The 27,991-nt window shown below is 42.1% G+C and overlaps 1 protein-coding gene across 2 annotated transcripts; it reads left to right on the forward strand.

Moving 5' to 3' along the window:
• The first annotated feature begins 215 nt into the window (after positions 1-215).
• FOXJ2 (forkhead box J2) lies at positions 216-27,903 on the forward strand. Of its 2 annotated transcripts, none has more exons than XM_082494560.1 (11): positions 216-874; positions 15,580-15,932; positions 16,455-16,529; positions 18,494-18,562; positions 18,963-19,103; positions 19,542-19,740; positions 21,624-21,950; positions 23,022-23,123; positions 23,585-23,785; positions 24,543-24,641; positions 25,320-27,903. In XM_082494560.1, exons 2-11 carry the CDS (start codon positions 15,600-15,602, stop codon positions 25,406-25,408), a joined length of 1,635 nt encoding a protein of 544 aa, XP_082350686.1. In that variant the 5' UTR covers positions 216-874; positions 15,580-15,599; the 3' UTR covers positions 25,409-27,903. The 2 variants fall into 2 exon arrangements, with proteins under 2 accessions (XP_082350686.1, XP_082350687.1); XM_082494561.1 differs by having other exon boundaries at positions 19,545-19,740.
• Positions 27,904-27,991: the final 88 nt, after the last annotated feature.

Raw genomic sequence — 27,991 nt, forward strand, 5'->3', positions numbered from 1 at the left:
ACTCCCCCCTGCTACTGAGGAAATTCCTCCCCCAGGCGGAGGAGACAGCCCATCCCCAGACTAGATAGTAACCGGAGTCTCCACAGAAGAAACCCTGTATGCCCAAGAGAGGCAGTCCCCAAGACAGAAATAAGCAGGAGCTCCAGATACTTACCTAGTAATTTTAATTATTTACATCTGCTCAGCAGGCAGCAGAGAAAGCAAAACAAGGGAGAGAAAGCAGAGGCAGATTTAGATATTATTCTTCCCTGTTCCAGTTGCTGTTAACCACTGGAGATAAAGGTAATTTCCAATACTGACCTCATCCTCCTTCATCCCAAGGAAGATCCCTCATCCCCTAATCCCAAGAGGGTCTTCTTCAAATATCCTGTTCAAGGAGAGAAGACACGCCTCCCAGTTACAGGGAAAGGAAAAGGCAGATTTCGCTGATAATATCCACAGAGATAGGAAGAATTTTTTTCAGAGAAAGAATTGCCCACCCTTAAGGACGAGGCGCACCTAGAGGAAAGAGAAGAGATATTTACAGGTAGGGAGGCTGGGGGAATTGATCTCTGAAATAATCTGACAATCAGTGAAACGGCTGTCTCCCAGGGGAACACCCCTTTAGTAGTTAGCTGCCAAAAGGGAGAGAGGATCTCCATCCTGGGATAAAAGCAGCAGTTTTAGGGGACTGACAATCCCAAGCAGATTGTTTTAATACTCAAGATCCTGATTTCATCCACAATCCCTTCGTCCTCAAAATATTTCTTGAAGAAGCTCTTGGAATAGCTGACAGCAACACTCTGAGAATGGGTCTCAGAGAAGGAGTGTGAAGGGCAGCACCCCAGAAACCAGCACTGAAGATAATCCATCTCCCTCCAGAAAATCTTCCAGAGTGAGTGACCACATTATATCACTTCTCTATTCCTAGCTGTCCTTCTCTTTTGCCTTCTGTCCTTGTTTTCCATGTCTCTTCTCTCATTGTATCTGCTTTCCTTTTGATCTTTTCTCTCTCCTGTTTCTGAACCTCTCCCCAGCTTTCTTTTTCTGTGTCTTTCTCCATCTCTCTCATTTAGCTCCCTTATATGCTATATGGAATTGACCTGAGTCTTTCCTTCACTATTTACCTTATGGAAGACCTTAGACCTAATTAATTGTAAGAAACCTCTCTGCCCTTTCCCTTGTACTTTCTTTCACTGGTGTATTCATCCTAGGCTCAGCCATTATCATCACCGGTGTGAAATTAATTTCTGTCATTTAGGGGTCATTGAGAAGGATAGTACTGTCCAAAAAAGCATTGAGGAGACAGGAGCAGTGATTTGTAGTGCTAGTGTCCAAGGGTGCACCCGTGGGGTTGGAGTGTCAGTTGTTCTGCATGTGTGTCTTACTATGCTCGTAACTGTGGGTATAAAATCATTGTGCGATGCATACCTCACTGTGCTTTGGAGCTGAATGTACGGATTCCTGTGCTAATACTCTGAGATGTGTGTCCTAATGTACCTAGGGGCTGTGGGATGAATTCTGGAAAGAGTGCCCTTGAGAGTGGGTTTTGTGGTGCTCAGGGGCCTGGGAATGAAAATCGTGACGGTGCTGGTGGAACCTGCCAAAAGCCAATAGAAGCCATTCCATTGTCACCAGTCTTCATCTGTGTTTTATGCTGTGTTCAGGGGCTAGGAATGTGAATCCTAATGCTAGTGCCATGGTGAGCCAAGCTGGCCGTTTTTTGTAAACGAGGCAGTTGATTTCCAGTCACAAATGAGTATTCTGACACTAACATAGTGATTTCCTGAGAAATCAAGTCCGAGGGAGAGTTCATCTCAAATGAAGCCCAAGCAGATTCCCATAGCAGCAGAATCATGCCTAAGGATATCTCACCTGAGATATTCCTGTTTCTGTTCTCTGGTGAGATAGCAGTGAGGAAATCCGAGATCAAAAGGTCCTTAGCCAGGACAGGGACCCTTCTGGAATCCTTTTGGGAGCACAGTGGTTAACAGGGAGTCCCTGAAGAAGGAACTCCTTGGTGTAATGTGGTAGCAAGATCAGACAAAAGATGCCGGGTTCCTCCAAAGTGATTCCCCATTTTGGCAGAGAATTTTGACAGTTATCCATAGCTTCAGAGGGTGCCTCTTTCCAAGGGAAGACTGAACCATGAAGCATACATATGTTCTGGGGGTACTGTTAGATGCCCTCCTACCTGTTGCCCTATAGTTATGCAATCAGCCTGTTTTGAGTACAGCTGTGTTATCTAGCACAGGGGAAGAGATAACTGAGGCATTTTGGCCTTTGTACATTGAAGGGGGTAACTGACTTTTCATGCTCTTGAGGTTAATTTACCTCACGCTGCCCCCTTCCTCACAGTAATGACTTGACATTTTTCAAGTGCTTTTGGCTCTGATGGATGCCAGGACACTTTACAGAATATATATGCCAGCCTTACAAAATTCTGCTCTCCCACAACAAATATCTTTCTGCATAGGAAACATTTTTTTCTTCATTATTAACGATAAAGATTAAGATTTTATATTTGCTGCCTGAGCTTGAAATATTTATGACAGACATACAAGGCTGAAAGTCGCACGCTGTAGAGTAGTTGTTATTTATTTGCTAATTGCTGACAGGGCATTCAGTGCTGACTTGGACACACAAAATTAAGACAATTTCTGCTCTGAAGATCTCATAGTCTAAAACACAGCTATACAAAAGCTAGGACATACTGATAAATTTAAGGAAGGGAATAATTTTTAGAGAGCATAACTCTTCAGTGTGATCATGGTATTTACGTCAAATGTTTATCACAGGCTAAAATGCAGCTTCCTCTGAGGTGGAATACTGCAGCTGTTCTGCACCATTTATTTTATACAAAAGTATCCATAAAAGAAAAAGGGAGAGTATTATTTATCTTCATAAAAGTGCAAGGTACCTTATAGACGCATTTAAATGAAAGTGTTGTGTCTTTAATAGTTTACATTAAGAATGTTAAACCTGAACACCTAAAATTAGACTTTAAAGACCACATTTAGCTACCTAAGTAAATAGCCTAATTCTTGTAAGTGCCCAGGAATGTAGAGTTGACTTTAACAGAAGCGATGAAGTCTTCAACATTTGAGTAAAGAGGCGCTTAGTTATGCATGTATGGGTTTGTAAATTTAACATTGGACATTCATGCTTCCAAAAGTTGACTTTTAAAGTTGAAGCAGCCTGATCCTGTCCTATGTGCACTCCACTCCCATCCGAGAACTGTGTGTGGCATTTCTCGTGTCAAGCCCTTAAGTAAAACGAAATGAGAAGGTCTAGAGAGTTATGGGAAAAGGATTACGTTACTGAAAGATCATGAGGTTATATTAATTTTTAAGTATGTGTTCTGTAAGTTCTTGGGTTTTATCTTGAAATCTGGTTCTGTAGGCAAGTTTCTAGGGTAAAATAAAGAGTCAGAAAAGTTGGAATGAAATACAATAAACAGTTTGAGGACTTTGGATATAATTTCCCAGTCCAAGATGGGGTTGTGACTACTTTAGTACTTTTAAAAGCACAGCTGAATGCTGGTGTCTCTGGAGAAGTTTTTTCTTACCCTACATGTGCAGGTATCTTTGCATACTACCTCCTCCCCTAAACTTCAGCTGACCTTCATATAGTGGGAGATTCAGTCTGCATCACTGTTTGGATTTTTGCGCCTTTACTTGTGTCAGAAAGAAGGTATGGTTGATGCGCCTTTACTTGTGTCAGAAAGAAGGTATGGTTGATGGCAACTGTGATATGGACAGCTGTCCCTCAAGAGCAGGACTGAGCTTATTATCTCATTTCACACAGCTGTCAGACAGGAATTGCATCTTGGTCATTAGCAAGCAAAAGGTGAAATGCTTTTGGACTCATTTTTCCATTTGCTTCTCCCAACCTTGGATAGAATTGTAACCAGAGACTTTCACACAGAACCCTCTGTGTTTTGTAGTACTACATTTGAGAATCTGTTGCTGACTGATGCTTCAGAGTCGAAACTTTAAAAAATATTGCCTCTAGCATTTTTGGTCTGGAAGACAACTTTGAAAATATGAGCAGTGCCAGATTAATGGACAGCCTAAAATGGTATCTTTGAAATGTTTGAACTCTCCAGTTACGTTAACTGTGAAGCCTAAAGAAAAGCATTTAAATCTCTGTATTGCTGGCTATTGCACATCATGTTATTTTAGCAAGAATATCCAGTTCATGTGTTCAACCTCCAGATGCCTATCATCTTGCCAGGATAGCAACTTGCTATCTAGTCTGCTCTTCTTGTTTCCTTCTTCCTTCTAAGCGATGTATGATGAACCTAAAAATCTATAACATATTTCTGTCCTGTACTCATGTTTTCACTTTTAAAGGCAGTCTGTGTATGTGTATTACTGAGAGAGAGCAAGTGTGCTGCAATATGCTTTCACAGTTAATTAATTGCAAATTTTCAAGTTTGAAATGAAAATGCAAAATATTGGGCATTTGTCAAAAGTGGAGACTTCGCAGCAGATTTTAAAATGGTTTTAATGTTGTGTCCTGTGGTGCTTTACCAAGATTTGGACTAGACCCATCCTGTACCACATCCTATTACAAACCTTAGAGTTTGTGTCTTAAAGGTAGACAATGCATAGATGTTGCTAGTTCCTGACCTTGTGAACCCTTTCCTGAATCCCATCCCAGGCTTCCTAGCATCATGTCACGGAGAGGTTCCTCTCCTGCACCTTTAAGGCCCAGCATGTTTCCACCCCGCCTACTTTTTCACTCTCATTTCCTCCTACACCCCACTCCTCCTCCTAGTTCTCTCTGTACTGCTCTTTGCATCTCATTTTCCATGCTGTCCCTTTGGCATTCTGTCCTGTGGTCCTGCAAACCTAAAATGCTGCTTCTCTCTTCCTCAAGCAAGCATCCCTCATCTCCTCTCTAGGATTCTTCACTATTGGGAATCCTTTCTTACTACAGCTCTCAGGCCCCGCTCTTACTTCCACACCTGCATTTTGACCTGTTCTTGGCTTGACTTTTGTTAGATTATATGCTTGTGGACACATAGTGGTTTTTGTCTGAGGTTATGTCAAGAAACCTGTTTTTTTTTACCACTATATAATAAATAGAATTTTATTCCTCTGAAAATACCCAGTTCTGCTAGGCTGGAGAATGGTGCTTTGTCTCCATCTGACTCATTCATTCTCCCACCCTCCCTTCCCTCATGCCCCCTTCCCTCATGCCCCCTTCCCTTCCTCAGGAATAACTGGAATTAGTTGGTTAGAATGAAAAGCCCTTGCATTACATTTTCTGGTTCCTTCCAGCACTTCAAGATCTTGTTTTTGAGAATTGGGGTGAACAATTTGTGCAACACCCAGTACTTCATTCCTCATATTTCTAAGCTGGTCAGTTTACTTGATGTGAAGTCAAGAAATAAGGGAATGTGTATTCTTTTTTGACCCTTTTATGTGTATAAGAGAGACAGTAATGAGGGAGAGGGAGAGATGATGAGTGAGAGCTTTTATACCTCAAGGAAAAAAAACCTTGCTTTTTTGTTGTTTTTTTATTACAATTAGCAATTCAAATTTTGTTTATGCTCTTTTCTGTATAAAGACTGTGGATGATTATAGCAGAAATATGTAATTACTGTTAAAAGTTCAAATCTGAATAATTGGGAAGGAATCTGAACTTTTTGTGGTCACAAATTAAAGGAGCAAATTTTTGAATTCTCAGTTTCCCCCCAAAAACTGTTGTTAAGTAAAACCAAAACAATTCTTCCTCCCCATCTTGCAAAGGAAAATAAACAAGCTGATAAAATAGTTACCTCTGAAATTCTCTAAAAAAAATCTCTACCTGAACAAAGCAGACAAACTTTGAATGTAGAGAACTGGTCTGGGGTTTGGGAGACCTGTGTTCTTTGCATAGTTCTGCTACTCCTCCACTGGCTGACCTTGGGCTGTGCACTTCTTCATGTATGGCTTCCCATTTATCCTGGAATAGTTTATTGATCCTTTTTAAGGGTTTCAAAGTATAAGGATGCAAAACACTTTATAAAGGCGGGCTGTTCTTCTTGCTGTTGATTACCTCAATTACAATGCAATATTAAACTCAAAATGCTGCTTTTTGTGGCATTAAGAAACAGTGAAAGCATGATGCCCCGATTAATTTTTGTTTCATGAAAGGAGCTGTAACTCCAAAACTGAAAGATCCTGTACCATGTCTGCAGCCTAGAACTGTTTTTTTAAGTTGACTTATGTTTAGATATTCTGCCTCCCTTGAAGCTTCTCCTAAGATCTCTAATGACCTTTTCTTGGCCAGGTCTCAGGGTCTCTATTCCATCTTCATCCTTCTTGGCTTCCTTGCTGTTTTTGACACTTGATCATGCCCGGTCTTGAAATCTTGTCCTCCCTTGACTTTTGTGTCTGTATTTTCCTGGTTTCCCTCCTACTGTTCTAGTCATTCATTCAGTAGGTTCTGCACTAAGCTATTTACCTTCCTCCATTTATTTTTTTCATAAGTTAGACACAAAGAGCCACCTCTGGTATCCTCTCCTTACTTTTCTTTACCTCCTTCATGCCAGTGATATTAAATTATGCAACTTGGCATACTACCTTAACATCTTTTTTGAATGATTTGCTGCAAGTTTAAGACTGCTGAGGCCAGGATGGAACTCTGGAAACCTCCTTTGAGATTTCCCTTTGTTTCCTGCTTTCCTCTGTTGCAAGCCTGCACAGTTGGGCCTGTAACATGGTTTTCCTCACTCTCTTCTTGCTCTGCACATACAGGACAGAAGCTCGCCTTCCAGTTTCATGGCCTGAATCTCCCGCTTCTTCTTTCTTAGTCTCTTTGGGTAACCCTTATGCTTTCTCCTTCATTAATCTTCTTGGTTACTGCTAGCTGTGGTTGCTGGTCTCTGACAACTGTGTTACCTCCTTGTCTTGTGAAAAACACAGTTACTGAAGCTATCCTCCTGGCATGTTTTTCAGTATGCTGACATCTCCTCCTTGACAAGCCTGTTCGTTGGCTATCATCAACCACATAAGTTTCCAGCTTCTTGTGCTCACTTTAAGGGGCCTTCACATTTATATTTCTCCCCTACCTGTTGATGTCTCTTACTGTGTTGTCCTTTGCTCTGCCAGCAACGCAAGCATGACATGGTGCTTTTCCATTTCTTGCATTAGCATCTCTTCACATTCTTCCTCAGCTGACTCATACCTTGATACATATAGGAAAATTGCCAGCCAATAGAGGCCAGACATACTGGACACTACTTATTTGTATATTTGAAAATTATTCAAAAGGTCTAACTGATACTCAGATAGTTGTCTTATTACATATACCCTCCCCTGCCTGGCTTCTCTTTAAAGAAGGATGGTTACAAAAGTAAATAAAGATCATCATAAGCAAGGAAACAACATCTCAAAGACTAGTAAGGTTGGGGTAATATTTACTCGCAGTTGAAAGGTGGTAACTGTGGCAAGTATGTGGAAGAAGGGGGCTTTTTTCAGTATCTGTAGGGAAACGAACAGGAGATTTAATTTGATGGTGATACACAAAATGGAGCATTTTATGAGTAGGAAAGCCAAGTAGCAATGTTAGTGTTTTAAGCCAGAAGAAACTGTTAATGGGTGTGTGTGTTCTTTGCTAGTGTGATTCTGAATCCTCTTGACCTTCAAGCTTGGTATCTTTACAAGTTGTGAGCCTAGCTAGGGATTGTCAGGGGTTTTGACTCCTGAAAGACAGTTCAGTCAGTTTAGTTCAGAATAACAGCTAACAGAATAGTGAAAAGGAATTATGCTAAAACAGTGGTTAAGACCTAATTTATGAGCTTCACGCAGTATTACTTGATTCTTCTGATCATACTCCAGCTTCAATTTCAGCTGTACTTTGCTTCCAAACTCCTTTTTAACAGGCTTTTCTGCAGTGCTTTGGTAATCTTAACTCTGGGAACATCTGCTATATGTACATTTTGGCCATGTGGTATACGACTGATCTGCACTTGATACCCATTTCCTTATTTTCTATGAATTCAGTACATAGTTCTTACTAGTGCTTGATACTCATTTCCACAAGTGGGATGGAATGGGTTGTGGCTTGTTTCAGCAACTATTGCAGAGTTCATATTGACTAATCTATTTTCAGTGGTTGAGCCTTTGGTGAACAGGTTCTGACCACTTGCAGTCAGATTTTAATTTTCACTACGCCTGGCTGGCATTCATTGAGCCCTGGGAGCTCTCTTATGTAGAAGCTTTGTAGTATTACTATTATTAAACCGCAAGGTTAACAATCATTTTTCACTGATAGACCCATTTTGTAATGGGAATAATAATACAGTTTTCATTTTTAAGTGCATGTTGCATTCTTTTAACCTGAGTTTCTGTACCTATCTTTGCAACAATGTGAGGATCGTCTGAGCAAGATATTCTGCATGCTGATCTACTTCTGATGTTGTCTCTAATTTCAGAGATGATCTGGGTATCATGTCGGTGGTTGCATATCCTGTACTGAAGGTTTACTACTGGATGGGATTCTGATAGGCAGCTAAAATTGAAATCCTTCTCATCAACCTGGGTGCTCCCACAAGGCTGTGGGAAATATCTGCTGTTAGATACAGTATCTCTACCACCAACTTCCTGGTTTCCAGGGGAAGATTTTATTCCAGATATTTGCTCATAAATTTGAATTATTCCAAACACAATATCCAATACCTTTCTCAGTGTAAGAGTAATTGTTCTGTTAACATTCTTAAAGCAAATGCCAAAAATTTCTCTTGCCTGCCTTGGCATATGTTTAGAATTATAACTCCTACTTCCAATGGTAAAATATTGCGTCGTGGTACTGAGGGTGGAGGGATGCAGTAGAGGCATTTCTGCTGTGGTGATGTATTTTGAATGTGGTTCTTCAAAGTGCTTGGTTTACTTTTTACTCCAAATCTCTTATTGGGAGGGTTGTCATGGGATATTTGGCTTATTATTAGAATAAATCTTTTATAGTAGTCTTATTACAAAGAAAATAATTTTTGTCTCAAAAAGTATTTTAGACATACCGGTATTCTCGATATCATTTGCTGTTTCTTTTGACAGGTGTTACGTATTCCCCACTTACATTTAAGCAGCACTGTAAATAAGCCAACTAATCTTAACTCTGAACACATATTTTCAGACTGAGGGGTCCCTGTAATGTTTGTGTAGTATTTCTCTCTGCTTTTATTCTGCATGTTTATATAGCAGACAACAAAAATATTTGATTAGTTGGTCCTATTAAAATCTGGCAAGGCACTAGCTATGCTTGATCCTAGCCTTTTATGCCTGTAAAGATGCTGCCTCCCTTGACATAAGAATATTTTAGACTTTGGCTGTAATGCCATCTGTTGATAAGTTTAAGTAAGCAGGTCAGGTTTTGTGAACTGTACCATTTTGTCAGTTTTGTACAAAACTAGTACATGATTACTTTTGGAATTGGATCCTGATGCACTTCCAACATAGGGGTTTTGGTGACTTTATGGTCCCCACAAGACTTCATGCTTCATTAGTACCAAGAATGCATGCACAGCCCATGCTGTTCATTCACTAAACTCAAAATACAAAATTATACCTTGCTTGTGCACCTTTCACAAAATGGAGGGAATTGAAAGGTCCTATGTTAAAATGTGCTATTATGAAAACAAATTTGTTTTCTGTTTATTTTTCTTTGAGACTTAATATGAACTTTATGTTGTTGAGATTTCTGTTTGTTAAAAGAAAAACATGTCTTTATACCAATTTAATTACAACAAAACAATTAGTGCAGTGATTTGTATTAAGATATACGTGGTCTAAAAGTTTTCATCTTTCTCTAACTCTGATTTTTCTGTACCATCTTAGCATATTTTGTTGTGACTTTTAGCAAATTTTCAGTTCAGGATGCCATAATTACTGTACAACCTGTATTATTTTACACAAATTAACATTGAATATTCAAAGCCATTCCATCTTGCACACTGAGTAGAGTAGGGGTACAGAGTCAGTCTACTGTGATGCGGACAGGCGCAGATTGTGACAGTTCATATTCGTATAGATGATACCACACTGCGTGTTCTTAGGTGACAGTAACTTCCTTTGGTTGAATTCTTTTTTTCTTTGTGGTTCATGACTGTGTGCCCCTTATTACCACATCTGCAAGGCTATAGTTAATTGGAAAAATATTTTTAGGCTTATTCTGCTGCTCCCAAAGAAGGGAAACATGGTTCTATGGTATGACAGTTTCTCTTACCTCTTTGTCCCAGGGACTGGTTTTCCTCCTTTCATATGGCAGTGCAGCAGTTTGAAAGTACACTTCTGTCTGCAGGTTTCTTTTGGTTTGCTGATATACTACTGTGACACCTACCACTCCTTCCAGGTTAAATTTCATTTTATGAACAATACCCAGCAGCCTCTCTCTTCTGGATTTGATTCCAGAAACATAAACATTTCCTGAAAGCTTCTCACAAGTAGTTACCAAAATAATGGATAACAATTTCAGACTATGCAGGTAATAGCTATCCTTTCTTCTAATTTCTTACACAAACCAAATATCTCTCAGTGAGGATGTTTGCTTACAGAAGATAAGATTTTTAAGTGTTTTGTTCCCGCTCTCTTAGTTCGCACATTCTGATTTTTGAGGGAAAGCACACGTCTTAAAATGGCAAATTTCTCTTCCTGCCAGAGTTAGCAGAACGGATTCTTTTCCCCTTTCTGTATTGGCATAAAATACAGGTTTCTTGCATGTGTAATTTGCAAAAGTATGTAAAGATTGCCTTTTTCGATAGAGGCTGTCTGTTTCTCCATGCAAGTGGTATTCTTATGTGTTACTTCCTTACTTTTTGAGGCAGTTTCCTCTGACATCCTGCTTACCTTTCTGTTTCAGAAAGGTTGCAGTCAAATGGTTCTTTTTTTGCCAGTTTGTTGGGTTTGAGGTTCTTTGTTAAATACCTTAGAAGCTAGGAGTGTCTCTGAGTATATTAGATGGATATTGTTAGGTAGATTGCTGGATCTGTGTTTCAGGCACCTAAATAGAAGTGACCTTATTTTTATAGACGTTCTACAGCAATGTCTCTCACCTCACTGCTTGGTAGCCTGTTGTGCATTTCTTCCTTATCAAAGTTTATGTTCAGAAACTTAAGTTGAGTCTCCTTTGAACATTTTGCCAGTAGTGTTTCATTGGGTTGGAATAGTAGCAAATAAAGCAACAGTGAAAGTTAATATAGAAAAGTAAATGTAGAGATTTATTCTAGAATACACATCTTCTGTAAGGTGTGCACAGTGTAGTTTCATTCATTGTCTGACACTCTGCTTCAGTCATAACTGATTCTGACTGGCCAGCCTTTGAGTTCAGCCTTAGAGAGTATTTCAGGCTATAAATGTTTATTAACTGCATTCAATATGACCCTTAGAGTGCTGCTGCCCACATTTCATACATTTTTCAGTCCTGATATGTAAGTAGCAGCGATCTTGGATAAGATCTGACTGGCTGAGAGCAAGCATTTGCAAAATAACAGGGCAGGCAAAGTACAGATTTCTTCAGTCCAGCGGTAGGGATAGTACAATCTGATAGACAGAAGGCTGCCTTGCATTTTCAGCCTGAGGTTCGATTTGCTAGTTGCAGATATTCAAAGTAAGGCAGTAGCTTTCCTGGAAAGCTGTAGTGAAGTATTACCAGTCCCAAGTGAATTAGTGGTTATTAAAAGGTATTCAAGGCTAGGATTTTCTTTAATGATGAATACGTTTTTCTTCTGAATCAGACAGATTCTCTTCTATTTAATTGTAGTTTTAGTTCAGTGCTTGGCTATCATTTTTGCATCTCTCTGACCTGTCTTGACTTAGTGTTTTACTGGAACTAGTTGGTGCTTGAGAAATGAAGACTCTGCAGTCAGTTTCCAGCTGTTGATGGTGGTTATAACTTGGCTACCTTGCCCTTGGTTTTTAAAGTCAGCCAAATACATAAAAAGATAGCATTTACCATGTAAAGTGGGAGATTATGAATTCTGGTCTTCAGCTTTCTTTTTAAATCTTCAAAGTTTATTCCGGGTTGCTGATGTAGATTTTTTTTTTTAAAACACCTTTGATTTCAGTTCAGTGTTTGTTAGTCATTAGTATTTTTTTTCTTTGTTTGAGTGGGATCATAAAAGAAGAGTTTGAAAGAAGATTTGCCAAGCAATAAACTGGGAAGGGAAAGTTTGAAGAATCATCCACTGCTCTGGTTTGGCTGCAGTCTTGTTTTATCGTACCGTTAAGTAATGTCAAGCTGGTGTAGTGCTTGGATCAGGTGAATGAGATATGCAGCGTAACTTATAGCAAGTATTACTGTTATAGTAAATATTCTTTCAAATAATTTAGCAGCCAATTACACCAAATTATTTTGCACTGACATGTTCTGGAATTGCCACCTTACCTAAGATTTTACTATGCCTAATTATTACAGATTTCATATTACTAGGATACAGACTTATAAATCCCGTAACATGATGAAGTGTAAACTTGGGGAAAAAAAACTTATTTCACTGTTTGAAATTTCCCATGTGATTGTTATTGGGTCTGAGTCTTCACTTTCTGTCCTAAGTTACTGTCTAGCATGTGTGTTCTTAAAGAGGTGCTGTATTTTACGGAGAAGTAGTTGTTTTAGTACTAGGCAATTAGGACACATGTATACACAGATTTTTTTATTTTATTTTATTTTATTTAAGATTTGGGGATTTTGTTTTCTTGTCAAAGATTTTTTATAAACCAGGGAATGAAAATCTTCAGATTCTTAGCATGGGTGTGATATGACCCAATTCTAACCTTGCTTGTCTCCCTGACCAAGTGTATTTTAAACAAATACACAAAACCTTTTGTGTTTGATGATTGGCATGTTGCATATCAACTTTAGATTTTACTGCATAGCCAGTCATCCCAAATGCTCTACTGACATAATCTGGGCAAATCTGAAGCTCTGTGAAAACTGCAGTGTTTTCTTCTGCTTCTTGAATTTCTGGTGTTTAAGATTGATATCTTAATCAGCCATAGGCTTTCATAACCTAATTTTCTTGATATCTGTGCTTGTCTTAAAAAAAAGGAAAAAAAGGGGGATTGGCTGGGAAATTTGTACTTACTTGGGATTTGTGTTGTTAACATAACTGATATTTCATAATGGTTTAACATGCATATGATAAGCAGCAGTAATTTGTTCTCTGATTGCACAGTGGAAATTAAAATTTATACATCACACAAAATTAAGCATTCAACTGATACTTAGTTCATGTTTGTTTTCTCCCAAGTTGAATACTACTTTTAGTGAGGGCTGTACCTGTAAAGTTACCACGCAAATGTAGCTTTGTTTCAGTTACATGGATATCTCAGTCTGTCCATCCCCACTGGATAAAAATACATTGTTGCTTTACCCTTGTATAATTCCGGAAGGAATAGTGCTGATTTTTTTTTTTTTTTTTTTTTTAATTTGAAATATTTGAGATTAGATCAATTCAGCCAACAAGAGCTACATTCAATAAACAACAACTTGGGGAGGGTGGATAATGAAAAGCCTTTTTTGCAGCTCTGATCATCTAGTGAGCTGCGTAGCAAGTAGTCATCGCTATCATGTGTGATAGTGTGTGGCAGATGAGTAGATAGATAAGTTAGTAGCAGTTGGGCTTTTCCTTTCCTCCACAGGCAGAAAAATGTTTCCACTTGCTACAGATACTCTAGTGCTGCAATTTTACATTTCAGCCTGTGCTTGCATGTGAGTGTGAGTGATAACAGCTGCGCAATTAGGAGGTGTTTTCTGAGCCCAAGGCTTTGGAGCCACTGCTTGTGGTGGTTGAAGGATAGATTTTGTTGGGGTATCGTGTAGGTGTTTGAGCCCTAAGAGGTGTGATGAGCACATGCATGAAAATGAAAGGTTTAGTGCATAAAAACGTGTTGGAGTGTAGACTCTTAAGTGCTTTTGTGCTGTGAGAGCACTTCAGTGCAGAAGTGCAGGGTATAATGCATATGGTTGTGGGGGAAGAATGGGGAGCTTCTGTGTCAAAATGCTGGGTGCATCTGTCTCTGGATCTGTGCATCCACACTGTGTTATTGTCAAATACCTATTTTTAGAATGAGTATCTAATTGGTATTCATGCAGATGGGTGTCTCCCTGTCTCATCTGATCCACTCATCTGAGTGATGCACTTGGTGGGAGGTGTCTGCTGATGAATCTTTCCTAAGCCGAGTGTGTTCACGTTGGTCTGTTCTCTCTTACATGCATGCATGTGTTTAATTTGTTACATGAGTGCGTACATAAGTATGTGCATGTGTGTTTGTGCATTTACCTTTTGTATGCACTAGCATGCTCAAAAGTAGTATAATCTAAAAAGATTAATTTCAAAAATAAAAGATGCAGAACTTGCAGCCCTTCAAGACGTGATTCTTCTCTTTATGCAAAGAATAAGTACAGAGCAGTGCAGGTTGTGGCCATGGAAACTTAGCTACCTCAGTCCAGACTTCAAGGGATTGCTCCTAGTATAGTGATGCAGGCAATTATGAGTAAGAATGATGATCCTTCTGCTGCCTTGACTACTAAAAAGACAGCATACAAGTTTGTGTCCCAAGTACAAGTTCATACAAGTTCATGCTGCTTCATATAAAATAATCGTTAAGTAGAAAACCCTGGGTACAAGTGCTAGCCATGTTGGACAGGTGTGTTTTATTTTTATGAGGGGAAGTATATAATATTTATGACAGGAAAGATCCTGAGTCTGTTTCCACCCTGTGGAAAACTTGTGTGACTTTGGACAAGTCAGGTTTTCTTGTTTCTCAGATTTGGGAAAAATACTTGTCTGTTACATTGTGAATTAAACAAGATTTAATTAAATGAAATGATATGTATATTTAAGAAAAATGGGTTATGTTAGGAATAGTTTTAACTATTATGAACTTAATATAGTCTGTTCCACCTCGACATGGTAGATGTAATTATCTATATATAGTATTATGCATGATCTTGGTGTTTTAAAATGAGATGTGTAATCCTAGCTCTAAGGAATAGGATTCATTATCATGTCACCTGATGCAAAAAGAGAGGCTAGGCCTTAGAGAGAAATGAATTTCCTCCCCCCAATTAACATAGTCACAGTCCTGACTTTTCCAGATGATCTAATTAAATGTGGTATGTATATGGCATGAAGGAGTATTCCCTTTGAGCTGTGATTTTCCTCTTACTTGACACAGTAAACCTACTGGATTACAGGTAATCTTGATGAAGGGTCGCAAGGTTATATTGCTTACATACTAAAGGAGTGAATGTGATACAGCTGCTGAAAAGGCTGCGCTTCCTTTGAATAGACCTTAGTTCCTTTGAATAGACCTTAGTTCTTTACCTGGGAACAGTTGGGATGCCCTGGGTAAGACTGTCCTAGCAGTGTTACCATCAGCGCTGTCCCAGCTACTATCAGCAAGGATGATCCTCCCACAGACACAGTCATAGGCCCGTTTGGATGATTCTATTTGGCTATGAATAAGGTATGTGAAGTAGGATCATCTTCACACGGGTATTTGTGATAGGGGGGAGAAGCAGAGGAGGAATGCTATTGGATGTTTCTGTTCTTAGAGTTGACCTTGTTTATATCTCAAGAGTTCCCTTTCTGTTTCTTTCTCCTCATAGATACTCCTGCTTCCAGCATCATGGCCTCTGACCTGGAAAGCAGCCTCACTTCCATAGACTGGCTCCCACAGCTTACTTTAAGGGCTACTATTGAAAAATTAGGGGGTTCCTCACAAGCAGGACCTCCAGGGGCTGCCCGGAAGTGTCCCCCAGGCTCACCAACAGATCCCAACGCCACCCTGAGTAAGGATGAGGCTGCAGTTCACCAAGACGGGAAGCCACGTTACAGCTATGCTACTTTGATCACATATGCTATCAACTCATCACCTGCCAAGAAGATGACGCTTAGTGAGATCTACCGTTGGATCTGTGACAACTTTCCCTACTACAAAAATGCTGGTATTGGTTGGAAGGTGAGGACTTGCATCGCTAAAGTACCCTTTTTGTCTAATTACAAGACTTATTTTCTTAATTCTGTGCAAAATATCCTCATTAAGGAAAATAAAAAGACAGAAGTGAAACTAAATTGACCAACTGGATAAAATGAGGAGCCAGAAGTCCCAATTTATTTGATAATTTTTTTGTATATGTGTAGTGGCCCCTTAAGAAGGAGTGTGCAAAAAACCTACCACCAATAACCAATAAAAACAAAAGAAAAAAACCACAAAACCCACATGATTACCAACCTCTGCATCACACTGATACTATTTTCATTGCACCTTCTGTAGATGTATAGGGGGTTCAGCCCCGTATTATTCATCCTAATTCATCCCTCCTTTCTACAGCTTCTGTTCTGCTCCATTCCAGGTATATGTAGTGAGGTTTGGCTTTTGAGTATCACCGTCCTTCTGTTTTCTCTACCTGCTCCTGGGCATACTCAGAAGGCTGTATGTTTTTGTTGTAGCACTTACCTGTATCTCTTACTCTCTCATCAGAACTCTATTCGTCATAACCTTTCTCTGAATAAATGTTTTCGGAAGGTGCCTCGACCAAGAGATGATCCTGGGAAGGTAAGAAATCTGCATGCTCCTGGGCAAGCAATTTAAAACTGCAGGGAATAAGCCGGGGTTGCCCTTTCTAACTCATGGTTGGAATTTGAAACCTAAAGTGTAGGCAAAAATGGAAGCAGTAGTAAGATTTACTGCAGTGCTTTGGCTACAGTAGCATTTGCTTAAAGGGAACCTGTAAAGGGGCCTTAATGATTTAGCAATTATTTTTCTTATCTGTGATCTTTGTTTGACTTTAAAGATACTGGAAGAAGGAAAAAAACAGGGTTGAATGTACTTTATTAGTTTTGTTCCTTTTTCCTCATGATCTTTATATATAAAATGTGGGTCTAGTCCAATGTGTTCTATTATGAAAGACTGTAGTGGCTGCTGGTGAACGGCAGGACTATGATGTGACATCATGGGTTTCATGGAGGCAAGATCTATGGAAGTGAGAGCAGAACTACTACCTATTTAGAATGCAGAACATTTGGTGTTGGGGAAAAAAATGTCATTGTCACATAGTTCAAATTTATAGAAATAATTTACAAGTAAAACTCAAGAATTTAGGAATTTGTTGGCTAAGTAAGGGCTAATAAAGCTCTGTTAGTGTGTATGGACTGTAAAGGGAAGTTGCTAGCAAAGCCAAGACTTGGCACCTCAGCATGCAGATATTATTAGTGTTAAAAAACAAATAAACAAACAACAAGCAGAAGGAGATGGTGGGGACAAGAAGCTATATATTTAGGCAGAAAGATTGTCTCCTCCCCCCCCATCCTAAAGCTACCAGAAAGGGCCACTTGCGCAGGCCTTTTATTTCAGGTTATATTTAAAGGACTAAGTGGTGCTCAGTTGGCGTCTATAAATGGAAGTAGTATATCTTTGAAGATCACTGCTCAAAAATACCATTGATTATAGGCTTATTCCAGGAAATCCTAACTGACTTCAGTGTATATATTTGTAGGTGTTCATTGGCATGTTGGGCTGGGTTTATAATGAAAACCTGTCCTGTGCTTATCACTGATTATTCAGATTTCAACTGGAGGTTAAAAAGAGCAAAATCAAACTCTAGAGTTCTCTTTATACTTATTCAGAAAACAACAGATTAGTTATAGACTATTTTATGTTGAATGGGACCTCTGGAAGTCAACACGCACCCCCATCTCCCTCCCAGACAGGGACAATTAGATTGGGTTGTTTAGGCCTTCATTGAGTTTTGAATATCTCCAGTGCTGCACCACCATCATTGTGAAGAAATTTTTCTTTATATCTGATTGTGTTTTCCCTCGCTGTAATGTGTGTTTGTTGCCTCTTATTTTTGTGGTGTGTGTTTTTGAGAAGAGTTTGATTCTGTCTTCTTTATAATCTCCTTACACAATTGAAGACAGTGGTTAGACGACCTTAGCCTTCTCTTGTTCAGGCTAAATAGATCTCACTGTGTGAACTGCTTGTACAGCGTGTGTTTTGGTTCTTAACCAGCATGGTGGCCCCTCTTTGGATGCATTCTAGCACGTCAGTGTCTGTCTTGCACTGGGAACCCCCCAAATGGGCACTATACTCAAAGTGGGGTCTCACAAGCATGGAAAAAAGAGTGTTCCTTCTAGTTGACTCTGCCCAGTATGAACATTGAGCTGGTTCTTATCAGTCAGTAACAAATTCATGTTGTGAGGAAGGTGCTGAAAAGGGTGCGCAGGCCCAGAAGAGTTGGGCTAGCTTAGATCAAAACATCCTTTGCTCTTCTTGGTGTCCTGTCTCGGAGTGATGGAAGCGTAGAGCATTTTGCCTTCCATCGATAGCATCTTACCTCATTGTTCAATACATCCCAATGCAAGAGAGGAATCTCTTTCCAACCCCCAAGTCTTGGTTGTCTGATATTCTGGAGGGTGGTCCTAATGGTTATTTGGCACTGTGTTCTTTGAGTCAGTAACTCCCCGCTTCAGGAAGCTCTCTGATTTAATCATGCATTCACCAATGGGTCTTCTTTCCAGGGCTCTTATTGGACAATAGATACGTGTCCAGATATATCTCGCAAGAGGCGGCATCCTCCAGATGATGATGTGAGTGTTGTTCTTTCCAGACAGCATGGAGCAGGAGGGGGAATTCCCTTCTTGTTCCAAGGAGTCCTTCCAGCACCAGACCATGGTACCGTTCTGGGGGTGGGGTACACAGATGGGGAGACAAAGGCTGAATGAACTATCATGTATGTCATGCTGACTGGCTGTTGTTTTGCTGCTGTTCGGTAGCGAAGCTAATTTTGTTTGAAGTCCTTTATCTTGACTCTTTAGTGACTAAGGCCCAGTCCTTTATCTTGACTCTTTAGTGACTAAGGCCCAGTCCTCCTCTTTTCTAAGCCATGAACTTCTACAGTGGGGGAGCTGGCTTCCCATCTGCAGTTTCACTTCTCCATCTGTTCTTGATTTCTGCTCCTTTCCTTTTCTCTTTCTTCCCCATCCACAGATACCACAAGATTCCCCAGAGCAAGAGGCAAGTAAAAGCCCCCGAGGGGCCGTTCCAGTCAGCACAGAAGCCTCTTTGCCACCTGAGGCCACCCCTCAGCTGTCACTCCAAAGCACCACCCCCATTGCCAACTACAGTCAGGTGAGCAGCAGGGAAAATCATAGAAGCCTTATGGCAGGGGAAAAGGAGAGGGGGAGGAGCGCGTGAAGGGAAAAGCGAAGTGGTGAGAAGAGAGAGAATCATGAAAATGGTGATGTAGAAGCAAAAATGAAGGGGAGAATCTGAAATTGCACAGATGGAAAATAAGGAGGAAGTGAATTTTAACAAAGGGCTGGATGGGGATAAGAATAAAGGCATAATGGCATTAGATAGCTGAAGAAAAGGCTGGAGCCAGTGTGCTGCAGACGGAGGGTGGTGGTTGATTTTCCTCAAGGAAAATGGCATTTGGGAAGATTTGTTGGCAAATGAGCTAAGTGATACGGGATATGAGTGGATGTTCTACCTGTATCTAGTCTCTGGATCCTTGTCTGAAGTTACAAAATCTAGTACGACTAAAGGCCTTACTTGTACCTTCCTTAGCAGGGTGCAGGGCCTGTGGATGTTGCCTCTACTGTAGCAGGGGGGCAAGGCCGTGAAGGGGCCGATGTGCCACCCCCGCTGTACAGTGCCAACCATGACTTCAAGTTCTCCTACTCTGAGATCAACTTCCAGGATCTTAGCTGGTCCTTCCGAAATCTTTACAAATCTATGCTGGAGAAATCATCTTCCTCTCAGCACGGTGAGTAACCATATGCGTCATGTGGGGTGGGCAGGTATCTGCCCACACAGTCTTGTCCACTGATCTATCCTTGGTATCTCTCAGATCTTTCCTCGTTTAGGAGCCTGTGCAAACAGACTTTCCTTCTTTGGCATGCTGTAATTAGTTCTGCCAGGAGCAGATAAGAAATCTGCGTGTCCTTTATCTGTTGCTCCCCCCAGTTCTCTCAGAATAAAGAGGATAATGATTTAAAAATACCTTGTGTTGATACGAAAGCAAATACTAAAATGGCAGAAGCTTCAACAAATTGAAGTCCTGAGGAAAAGCTTGTTGGAGAAGTATTCACAATATGTCAGGCTAGAAACCTGGGAGGGGATTGTTGCATGTAGGGAGTGGAGTTTCTCTGAAGGGAGAGTAGAAAGTCATTGCTCAGATCTGTTAAAACTAGGATTGTTCAAAGCCTTGGAGAATTGATCTTTGTGGATTGAGAGCACGGAAGAGAGCCTACAACTCCATCCATAGCTTGCATTTCTGGGATTGAGGAAGCAGCCACCAGAGGGCAGAATTGCTGTAGGAATGAGATGAGATGAGATAGAAAAATCTCTGATTGTTGTTCCCACCTTTAAACCCTCTTCTAAATATTAGTCTGCTGTAAAAAAATAATATAATATTAGATGAGCCTCTCACCTATGCTGTCAGCCATCATACAGTGCAGGCAAAGTTTGCTACTCTGGGAGAAGTCTCCTGAACTTGTAGCTTCAGTGAAATAAAAATTTATTACTTTTACTGCTCTTATCATGATGGCACTTGAGATTCCTAGTAGGAGGCTGTTGTGTGAGATGATGTAGAATGAGCAAGATACAAAAATGTAGAGAAGAACCTTGACTCAGTGTGTGTCTCTGTAAAAGCTTAGCAGTGGCCTGTTTTCCCCCCCCCCAAGTCTTCAGCTGTAAGGTGGTCTAGGAAAACTTGCAATCTTTGAGGAAATTTTGTGGGCAACTTTTGAGTCAGGATGGCAGTATTCATCCTTTTGCAGTAGTAGGATGGTCTAAGGGTTGATTTTGGATCTAAGGGTTGATTTTGGATCTAGTGAAAAATTGAGGCTTGCTTGTGGGTTGTCAAGTGAGGGCACTCACAGTAAGAAATGGGTAGCTCAGGTTAGTGGCATGTAATGCCCTTCACCATGATTTTTCCCAAAGGTTCCACAATGTAAGGGGAGAATAAACTGGGGAAGCAGGCAATAAGAGATATGCTGAACTCCTGATGTAGAGAAGAATGGAGAACACCTGATGCTCTTGCATGTAGGGGATGCCTGAAATACAAGAGGATAGAAATGACACTCCCAATGAGTCAGGAGGAATGACAGTAATAAAAGAGCCCTGTAATGTGCAATGTGCTCTGTGTACAAAGGCAGTGGAATGTGTGACCTCTAATGTTCTGTGTGAGAAAAATTGTGTAGATTCCCAACCAAGCTGCTTGTAAGACAGGAACTGAAGGGAGCTTTTGGAAATCGCAAGTCAGATTTATCAAGTTACCTATTTTCTGAATGTTTTAAGTTTGCTTAATGGTCATTTCTAAGAAAAAACACGTGCATGAAATTGTAGGAGAGCATGGGTTATTTTGGTAAATATAGTAAAAATACAGGGAGGAATTTCAGTGGCTAACTCTCTACTAGAAGTTTAAATCTTGCTGGGGCTTTGTTGCAGAGCCTTTTGTTTTGAACAGAATCCGGAGCATGGTGAGGGCATAACTGTGCAGGTGATAGTTGTTGGTAGCCTGTAGAGGGCACTCCAAAAGCTTCATAAATAGAAGGATGAGTAGTGTGAAATTAGAGATGGATAATTTAAGCAGAGGTCTGATCCAGACATCTCTTAAAGCTCCCTCCTCTTTCTTTTACTTGGCAGGTTTCTCTTCTCTCCTTGGTGACATGCAGCCCTCGAACCACAACTACTACATGTACCAGCAGCAGCAGCAGCAAGGCCCTTCATCAGTGGGTGCTGCTCCCCCACTCCACACTCCAACCCCAGAGGGTTGCCAATCCCAAGGGGGAAAGCAGCAGGGTGGTGAAGGTTATGGCCCTCCACCAGTGATGTCCATGCACCCGCCCCCAATGCAGCATGGAGGCTACCACCAGCATCAACAACATCACCCACACTCCCACCCACAGCAGCAGCCACATCAGCACCAGCAGCAGCAGCAGTCACAGGCTTCAATCAACAATGCTGGCTTTGGTGAGTCAGGGGCAATAGAAAGAACAGCTGGGGCAAAGGGAGCAGTGAGGAGACCCCAGACAGAAATTCCACAAGAGAACTTTCATAGAATCATAGAATCATAGGGTTGGAAAGGACCTCTGGAGATCATCTAGTACAACCCCCCTGCCAGAGCAGGGCCACCTTAGAGCAGGTTGCACAGGAACGCGTCCAGGCGGGTTTTGAATGTCTCCAGAGATGGAGACTCCACCACCTCCCTGGGCAGCCTGTTCCAGTGCTCTACCACCCTCAAGGTAAAGAAGTTCCTCCTCATGTTTAGGTGGAACTTCCTATACTCAAGTTTGTGCCCATTACCTGTTCTGTCACTGGGCACCACCGAAAAGAGCCTGGCCCCATCCTCCTGGCACCCACCCTTTATGTATTTATAAGCACTGATCAGGTCCCCCCTCAACCATCTTTTTTCCAGACTAAAGAGACCCAATTCCCTCAGTCTTTCTTCATAGAGAGGTGTTCCAGTCCCCTAATCATCTTGGTAGCCCTATGCTGCACCCTCTCCAGCAGTTCCCTGTCCTTCTTGAGCTGGGGAGCCCAGAACTGGACACAGTACTCCAGGTGCGGCCTCACCAGGGCAGAGTAGAGGGGGAGGATGACCTCCCTCGACCTGCTCGCCACACTCTTCTTGATGCACCCCAGGATGCCATTGGCCTTCTTGGCCACAAGGGCACATTGCTGGCTCATGGTCATCCTGTTGTCCACCAGGACTCCCAGGTCTCTTTCGCTAAGTAGTGTCTACATTGTGTGTGGAAAAAGGGTGAGAGCCAGTTATGATTGAAACCTGAGAGGGAAATGGCTTTCTTACTGCAGGAAAGGAGTATACATCTGCACTGGGTTTGGGATTCTGTTTAGGGATGCAGGATAAAGTCAGGGGATAAATGAAAAAGGAAGCACCATCCCCGGTCTTCCAAGGGAGAAAGGATTTCTAGCTACTGTAGCACCAGGCTCTTTGGTGAAGAGGGGCTGATCATTCTATATTAATGGGTGGAAAGAAGGGGCAGTTTGCATTGGAATAATCTTGTCCCCATTTCATTCCAGCGTTTCCCCCTGATTGGTGCTCCAACATTGATTCCCTGAAGGAAAGCTTCAAGATGGTGAACCGGCTGAACTGGTCTAGCATTGAGCACTCCCAATTCTCAGGTCAGTGTTGGCCTAGTGACTAGGTCTAGTGACTAGGGCTGTAGTCTAGAATATGCGAGTGCTGTGCCCAGATCTTTTGTTCCTATGTAACCGTGTCAAGTCCATGGGTTTCTCAGTGACTCAACTCTTCTTTTTGTAAAATGAGGTGTCCTGCTTCATGGGTTCTGTTAAAGACCCTGAAGCACTTGAACACTGTAGGAATTTGGGGCAGGGGGAATTAATTCATAAAAGTATGTCAGAAAGCTAACTGAGATTTTTCCCTCCTACTCTTCCATCCCCTACCTGAGTCAGTGAGACAGTATCCTAGATATGGAGCTCTCCAGGAGTTCGGTGACAGATTCGAAGCAATGAAGTTGGGTTTGTGGGGAGAAGGTAGGATTTAGGGGTAGAAAACAGAAAGTCATTGCAGGGAAGACCACAGTGTGAGTGCTGTCTTTGACGTTGCCCTTTGTCCTCTGCAGAGCTGATGGAGAGTCTGCGCCAGGCTGAGCGGAAGAACTGGACGCTGGATCAACACCATATTGCCAACCTCTGTGACTCCCTTAATCACTTCCTTACTCAGACTGGTCAGCTCCCCCATCTGGTTGGCCCACAGCAGCCCCCCCGAATCTCTGATTCTTGTGCCCTGAACACTGGCAAACAGGAGCAATCCATGAACCAAGGTAATTATGAAGGAGACTAAAATAACATGTAAATGAAGGCTCAATTCTGTGAATATCCTAAACTACTTTGCTGCCTTGCCAGGCAATGTAGCACCAAGCAACTTGGGGCTAGGCTGTTAGAGCTGTTCGTAGCAACTTGGCTTCCTCTGGCTTGAGAGAATTAGGATGTCCTATGTCTGTGAGGCATAGCATTAACACGCAACCTCTCCAGGCAGAAATACATTTAAAAGGTAAACCCAGAAAAGGAGAAGAGGGTGGTGTTTGTTGTAGGTGACCAACAGAAAGGAATGGCAAGGTAGAGAGATTGCTGTTCCAGATGGCAGGAGCTGTAAGGAAGAAAGCTCTTGCACCCACGTTGGAGAACTACTGACTGGACAAGGAGTAGGAGGATGCACTCTGAGGAGAGCACAGAGGATATCATGGTCTTAATAGAACTGTGATGGTGTGTGTCATCTAGTACTGAACTAAATGGATGATATTGAGCCAGCATGTGGCATTTCTGGATGAAAATTTTCTTCTTTTGCAATAATAGAGAAACTCCTGCTGGTTCCAAGAACAAGATCCCTGACCAAGCTATAGCTTGCAGTTAGGACCCAGCAGCTGAACATCTCCTCAGTATCCCGTGGGTCTGAGTGAGTTGCTTTGTGGCTGAGCTGCCACCCAGTCAGGGCCAAGACAGCTGACCAGAACATTAACAGGTTTTTTTTGTTTGTTTGGTTTGGTTTTTTTTTTTTTTTTTATTCCTTTCCTTTCACAGTGAACTCCTATGGTCAGCCCCAGCCTCCCCATCTCTTCTCCGGGCCATCTCCTATGTACCAGATTTCCACCCAGGACTCTCCAGGATATAATCGCCCAGGTAAGTGGTGATATTAAGGCATATTATACCAATGAACATTAAATAATTGGTTCCAAAGCCCTTTTGTGCATTTCTCCCAAAGCACTTACTAACCAAACGGAGCACTGAGGGTAGAGAGGGAGCCTGGACTGCAAGGGACCCTCCATTTAGGGCTCTGCCATAGCTCTGGCAAGGTTTAGGATTTCGGTGGCCTGATTTCTTTCACTTCACATAAATAGTGTTCTAGCTCAGCCTCACCCTCAGTTGGTTGCTTGAAGGCAACTTTACATGAGAAGCTACTGTTCACAGAATCACAGAATTTTCAGAGTTGGAAGGGACCTCTAGAGATCATCTAGTCCTACTCCCCTGCTAAAGCAGGATTGCCTAGAGCACTGTTGATGAAGTCCTTTGTGCTCTACCAGCAGTCAGCTGGAAAGAAAGTTAAGGAGGCTGAAACTTAACCTCTGTAGAAGCTGAGGTGGAGAATTTCACAGCGGACCACCTACAGGCTGTGGTAGGTGCTGTCTGACAAGGGGAAATTCATGCCAGTAGTGTTCTTGCTTGTTAGACTGTTGTAAGGGAGAAGACCTGAATCCCTTATGCTTTCTTTTGCCCAAGGGCCCACTGTGAAAAAGCATGACATTTTTTATTCTAACTGTTCTCTTTCCTTTCTCTTCTTTTTTCTTGTTTTTGGCTCAGCTCACCATCTGGTCCCTCGGCCTCCAGGGCCTCCCCCAGGTGCCAATGAGGAAATCCCTGATGATTTCGACTGGGACTTGATCACCTAGCGAGTTACAGACTTGATAGCCCGTCCTTTGTGAAGGACGCGGGAGGGGAGGGGGACATGGGGTGAATGGTGCCAGCACCACCCTCCCCAGTCTCCCTGCCTTGCCTGTATATAGATATATATTCTCTATCTCCGCCAGAGAAGCCACCGCAAGATGCTGCCGAAGATAATCCTTCCTTGCGTCCTGTTTTATCTTCTTTTTCTTCTTTTGTTTATTATTATTGTTATTATTATTATTATTATTACCAATAATTGAGCACAGCCCTCCCCCTCCTCTGGTGCCCTCGGACACATCAGATCGGCTCTTTCGTGTTGCGTGGTGCTCTGTGGAGGGCGGAAAGATGGGTCCTTGGTGCCATGAAAAGACCTCGGAAGGCTGAATCCTCGAGTGCATCTTTCTCTGCCTCCATCATTTTGCGTTTAACAATCCCTCTTTCCCTTCAAGGTGGCCAGTGAATCTGTCGTATTGGCTACTGGAGTGAGAGAGCCTAGTGGACCCTGGGAGCCTATAGTTATGTTGTTTCGTAAATGTTGTAAAGGTCAGGGGGCTAAAGGGACACTGGAGGGGTGATCTTAGCTCTGTGAACTTTCTCGCACCAGCAGGAAAAGCAAGAAAAGAAATAGAGTTCCCAAGTACAAAGAGAGGGTGATCCCTGAGGTAGGGAGAGCTGAGCTGAGCTGGGAGGGCAGAACTGAGTTTGGAGAAAGTGGAATGTAGCGGAGATGGTATTTCAGCAGAGAAGTTGGGTTTCAGAATGCAGTGCCATCTGTGAGGACTGAGAGATTTTGAGGGAATCCTGACGTATTTTCTACACTGCCTTTTGCAGTCTCCAGTTGAAGACTATGTACCCATCAGGTAAAAGAAGCAGTCAGGGGTGTCACATGTGATTCAGCAAATTCTGTTTCCCAGAGCTTTTAATTTCACCCCTCACCCCTTCAATCCCTCCTTCAAAATATGTAGTGAGGCTCTTACTTGCATATGCAAATTTGGAAGTTTTCTCCCATCAGTATTTGTTCAGTTATTATTTGGCCCTCTGCCCCTGGTTTTTCTTTGGAGACTGTCCTTGCCTGTGGTCAGAGAGTGCCAGCAAGAGGAGTCTTGTTGCATAGGTGCAAATTCTCAGTCAGTGGTTCCCACTTTGTGAATGGGCTGACAGTAGGAAGAGGAAGCTGCTGCTCGGAGTGGAGGTGAATTAGGGGACTTCTGGTCAAGGGGCTGGACCCTCTGGTCAAGTAACTGCGAGGCCCTCACAAGTGTTTTTTGTAAGAGGTGCATTAGAAGAGAGAGGCCAAAGCGGGGCAGATTTTTAAACTGAACAGCCAAAGAGTATAGTATAAAAGGGAGGAGGGTGGGTCAGACCCCTCGCAGTTCAGCTGGGGAGATGATGGAATCTAGTGTAAATCCCGAAGGATGAGTTTTGTCAGCACTTGCAAATCAGGAAGGTGGAAAAGGTGCAGAAGCAGGAGTGAGTGTTGAGATGCCTCCTCCCCAAAGCTGTGTCCTGTGTTCCCCTTTTTTCTGGTATGGCTCTGTTCTGTCAAACCTCTTAATATTTTGTAAAGCCTCCCCCCAGCCCTTATTCCCCATTTACCAGTGAAGGGAACCAAGATGGAAACAAAATGTCATGGCTGCTTGACAGACCTGGAACAGGGGAGTAGTAACCTCTAACTGGGGAAGGTGGGGAACTGGCATTGCTTTTTAAATTTGCTGTATGGATAAACTAATTAGATCTTTGTCAGGGAAGTGGACAGAGTCTCATTGTAATGGGGGGGCGGGAGGGACACTTTTGTTTCTTTTTTTTTTTTTTTTTTTTTCTTTTTTTAAGTGTGTGTTTGGGGGGGAGTTCGTCCTTGAGTGTTTCCAAGAGAAATGAGGAATCCCAGAGCCAACTTCAACATGGAGTCAGCTGTTATCTCTGCTGCCTCCTGATGGGAATAATACAGCTTGGAAGCACGTGTGATGGGTTTCTGTGTAAAGTGGCACCAGAGACAACTGTAAGAGACAACCTCGGGTAGGTGCCAGTTAGTGCTTTCCAGAGGGTGTTACTGAGAGCCGGCCCTGTGGAAGTCTGAAAACACCACCAGAAGAAAAACAAACCGAGATGGCTCCTTCTGCGTATCCAAGTGCTCCTCGTTTGCATATTTGCCTCATTTGCGTATTAAGTTGCGCCTCATTTGCATATGTAAATACATGCCGGTCAGTGTGCAAATTAGCCTCGTTCCTCTGCCCCTGAAATAAATGTGCATTGTTAGTGCGTGGGAAGGCATCGGGTGGGCGGCGTGGAGGTCTGCAGGGTGCGTGGGTACCGGCCTGCAGGGAGAGGTGAGACGCCAGCCTGTCACCCCTGGAGAGGGGCTCTCGCAGGACCCCCCCAGCGCGGTGTGGCCCCCCCCGTGCTTTGTGTCAGTGGTCAGGGAGAGAGGGGCGTGGTCTCACGAGTTTATTTTTGTGCATGCTTTCTTAATAAAAAGAAAAAGTGAATGTTTATGGTTTAACTCTTTTGGTACTGGTATTGATTTTTTTTCTCAGCGGCGCCTGTCATGTGGGCTGGGTTCCCACCTACTTACTTTAGAAGTGGAATTT

This window comes from Vanellus vanellus (assembly GCF_965231255.1).
Source record: "Vanellus vanellus genome assembly, chromosome: 1".
In the NCBI taxonomy this organism is placed as follows: domain Eukaryota; kingdom Metazoa; phylum Chordata; class Aves; order Charadriiformes; family Charadriidae; genus Vanellus; species Vanellus vanellus.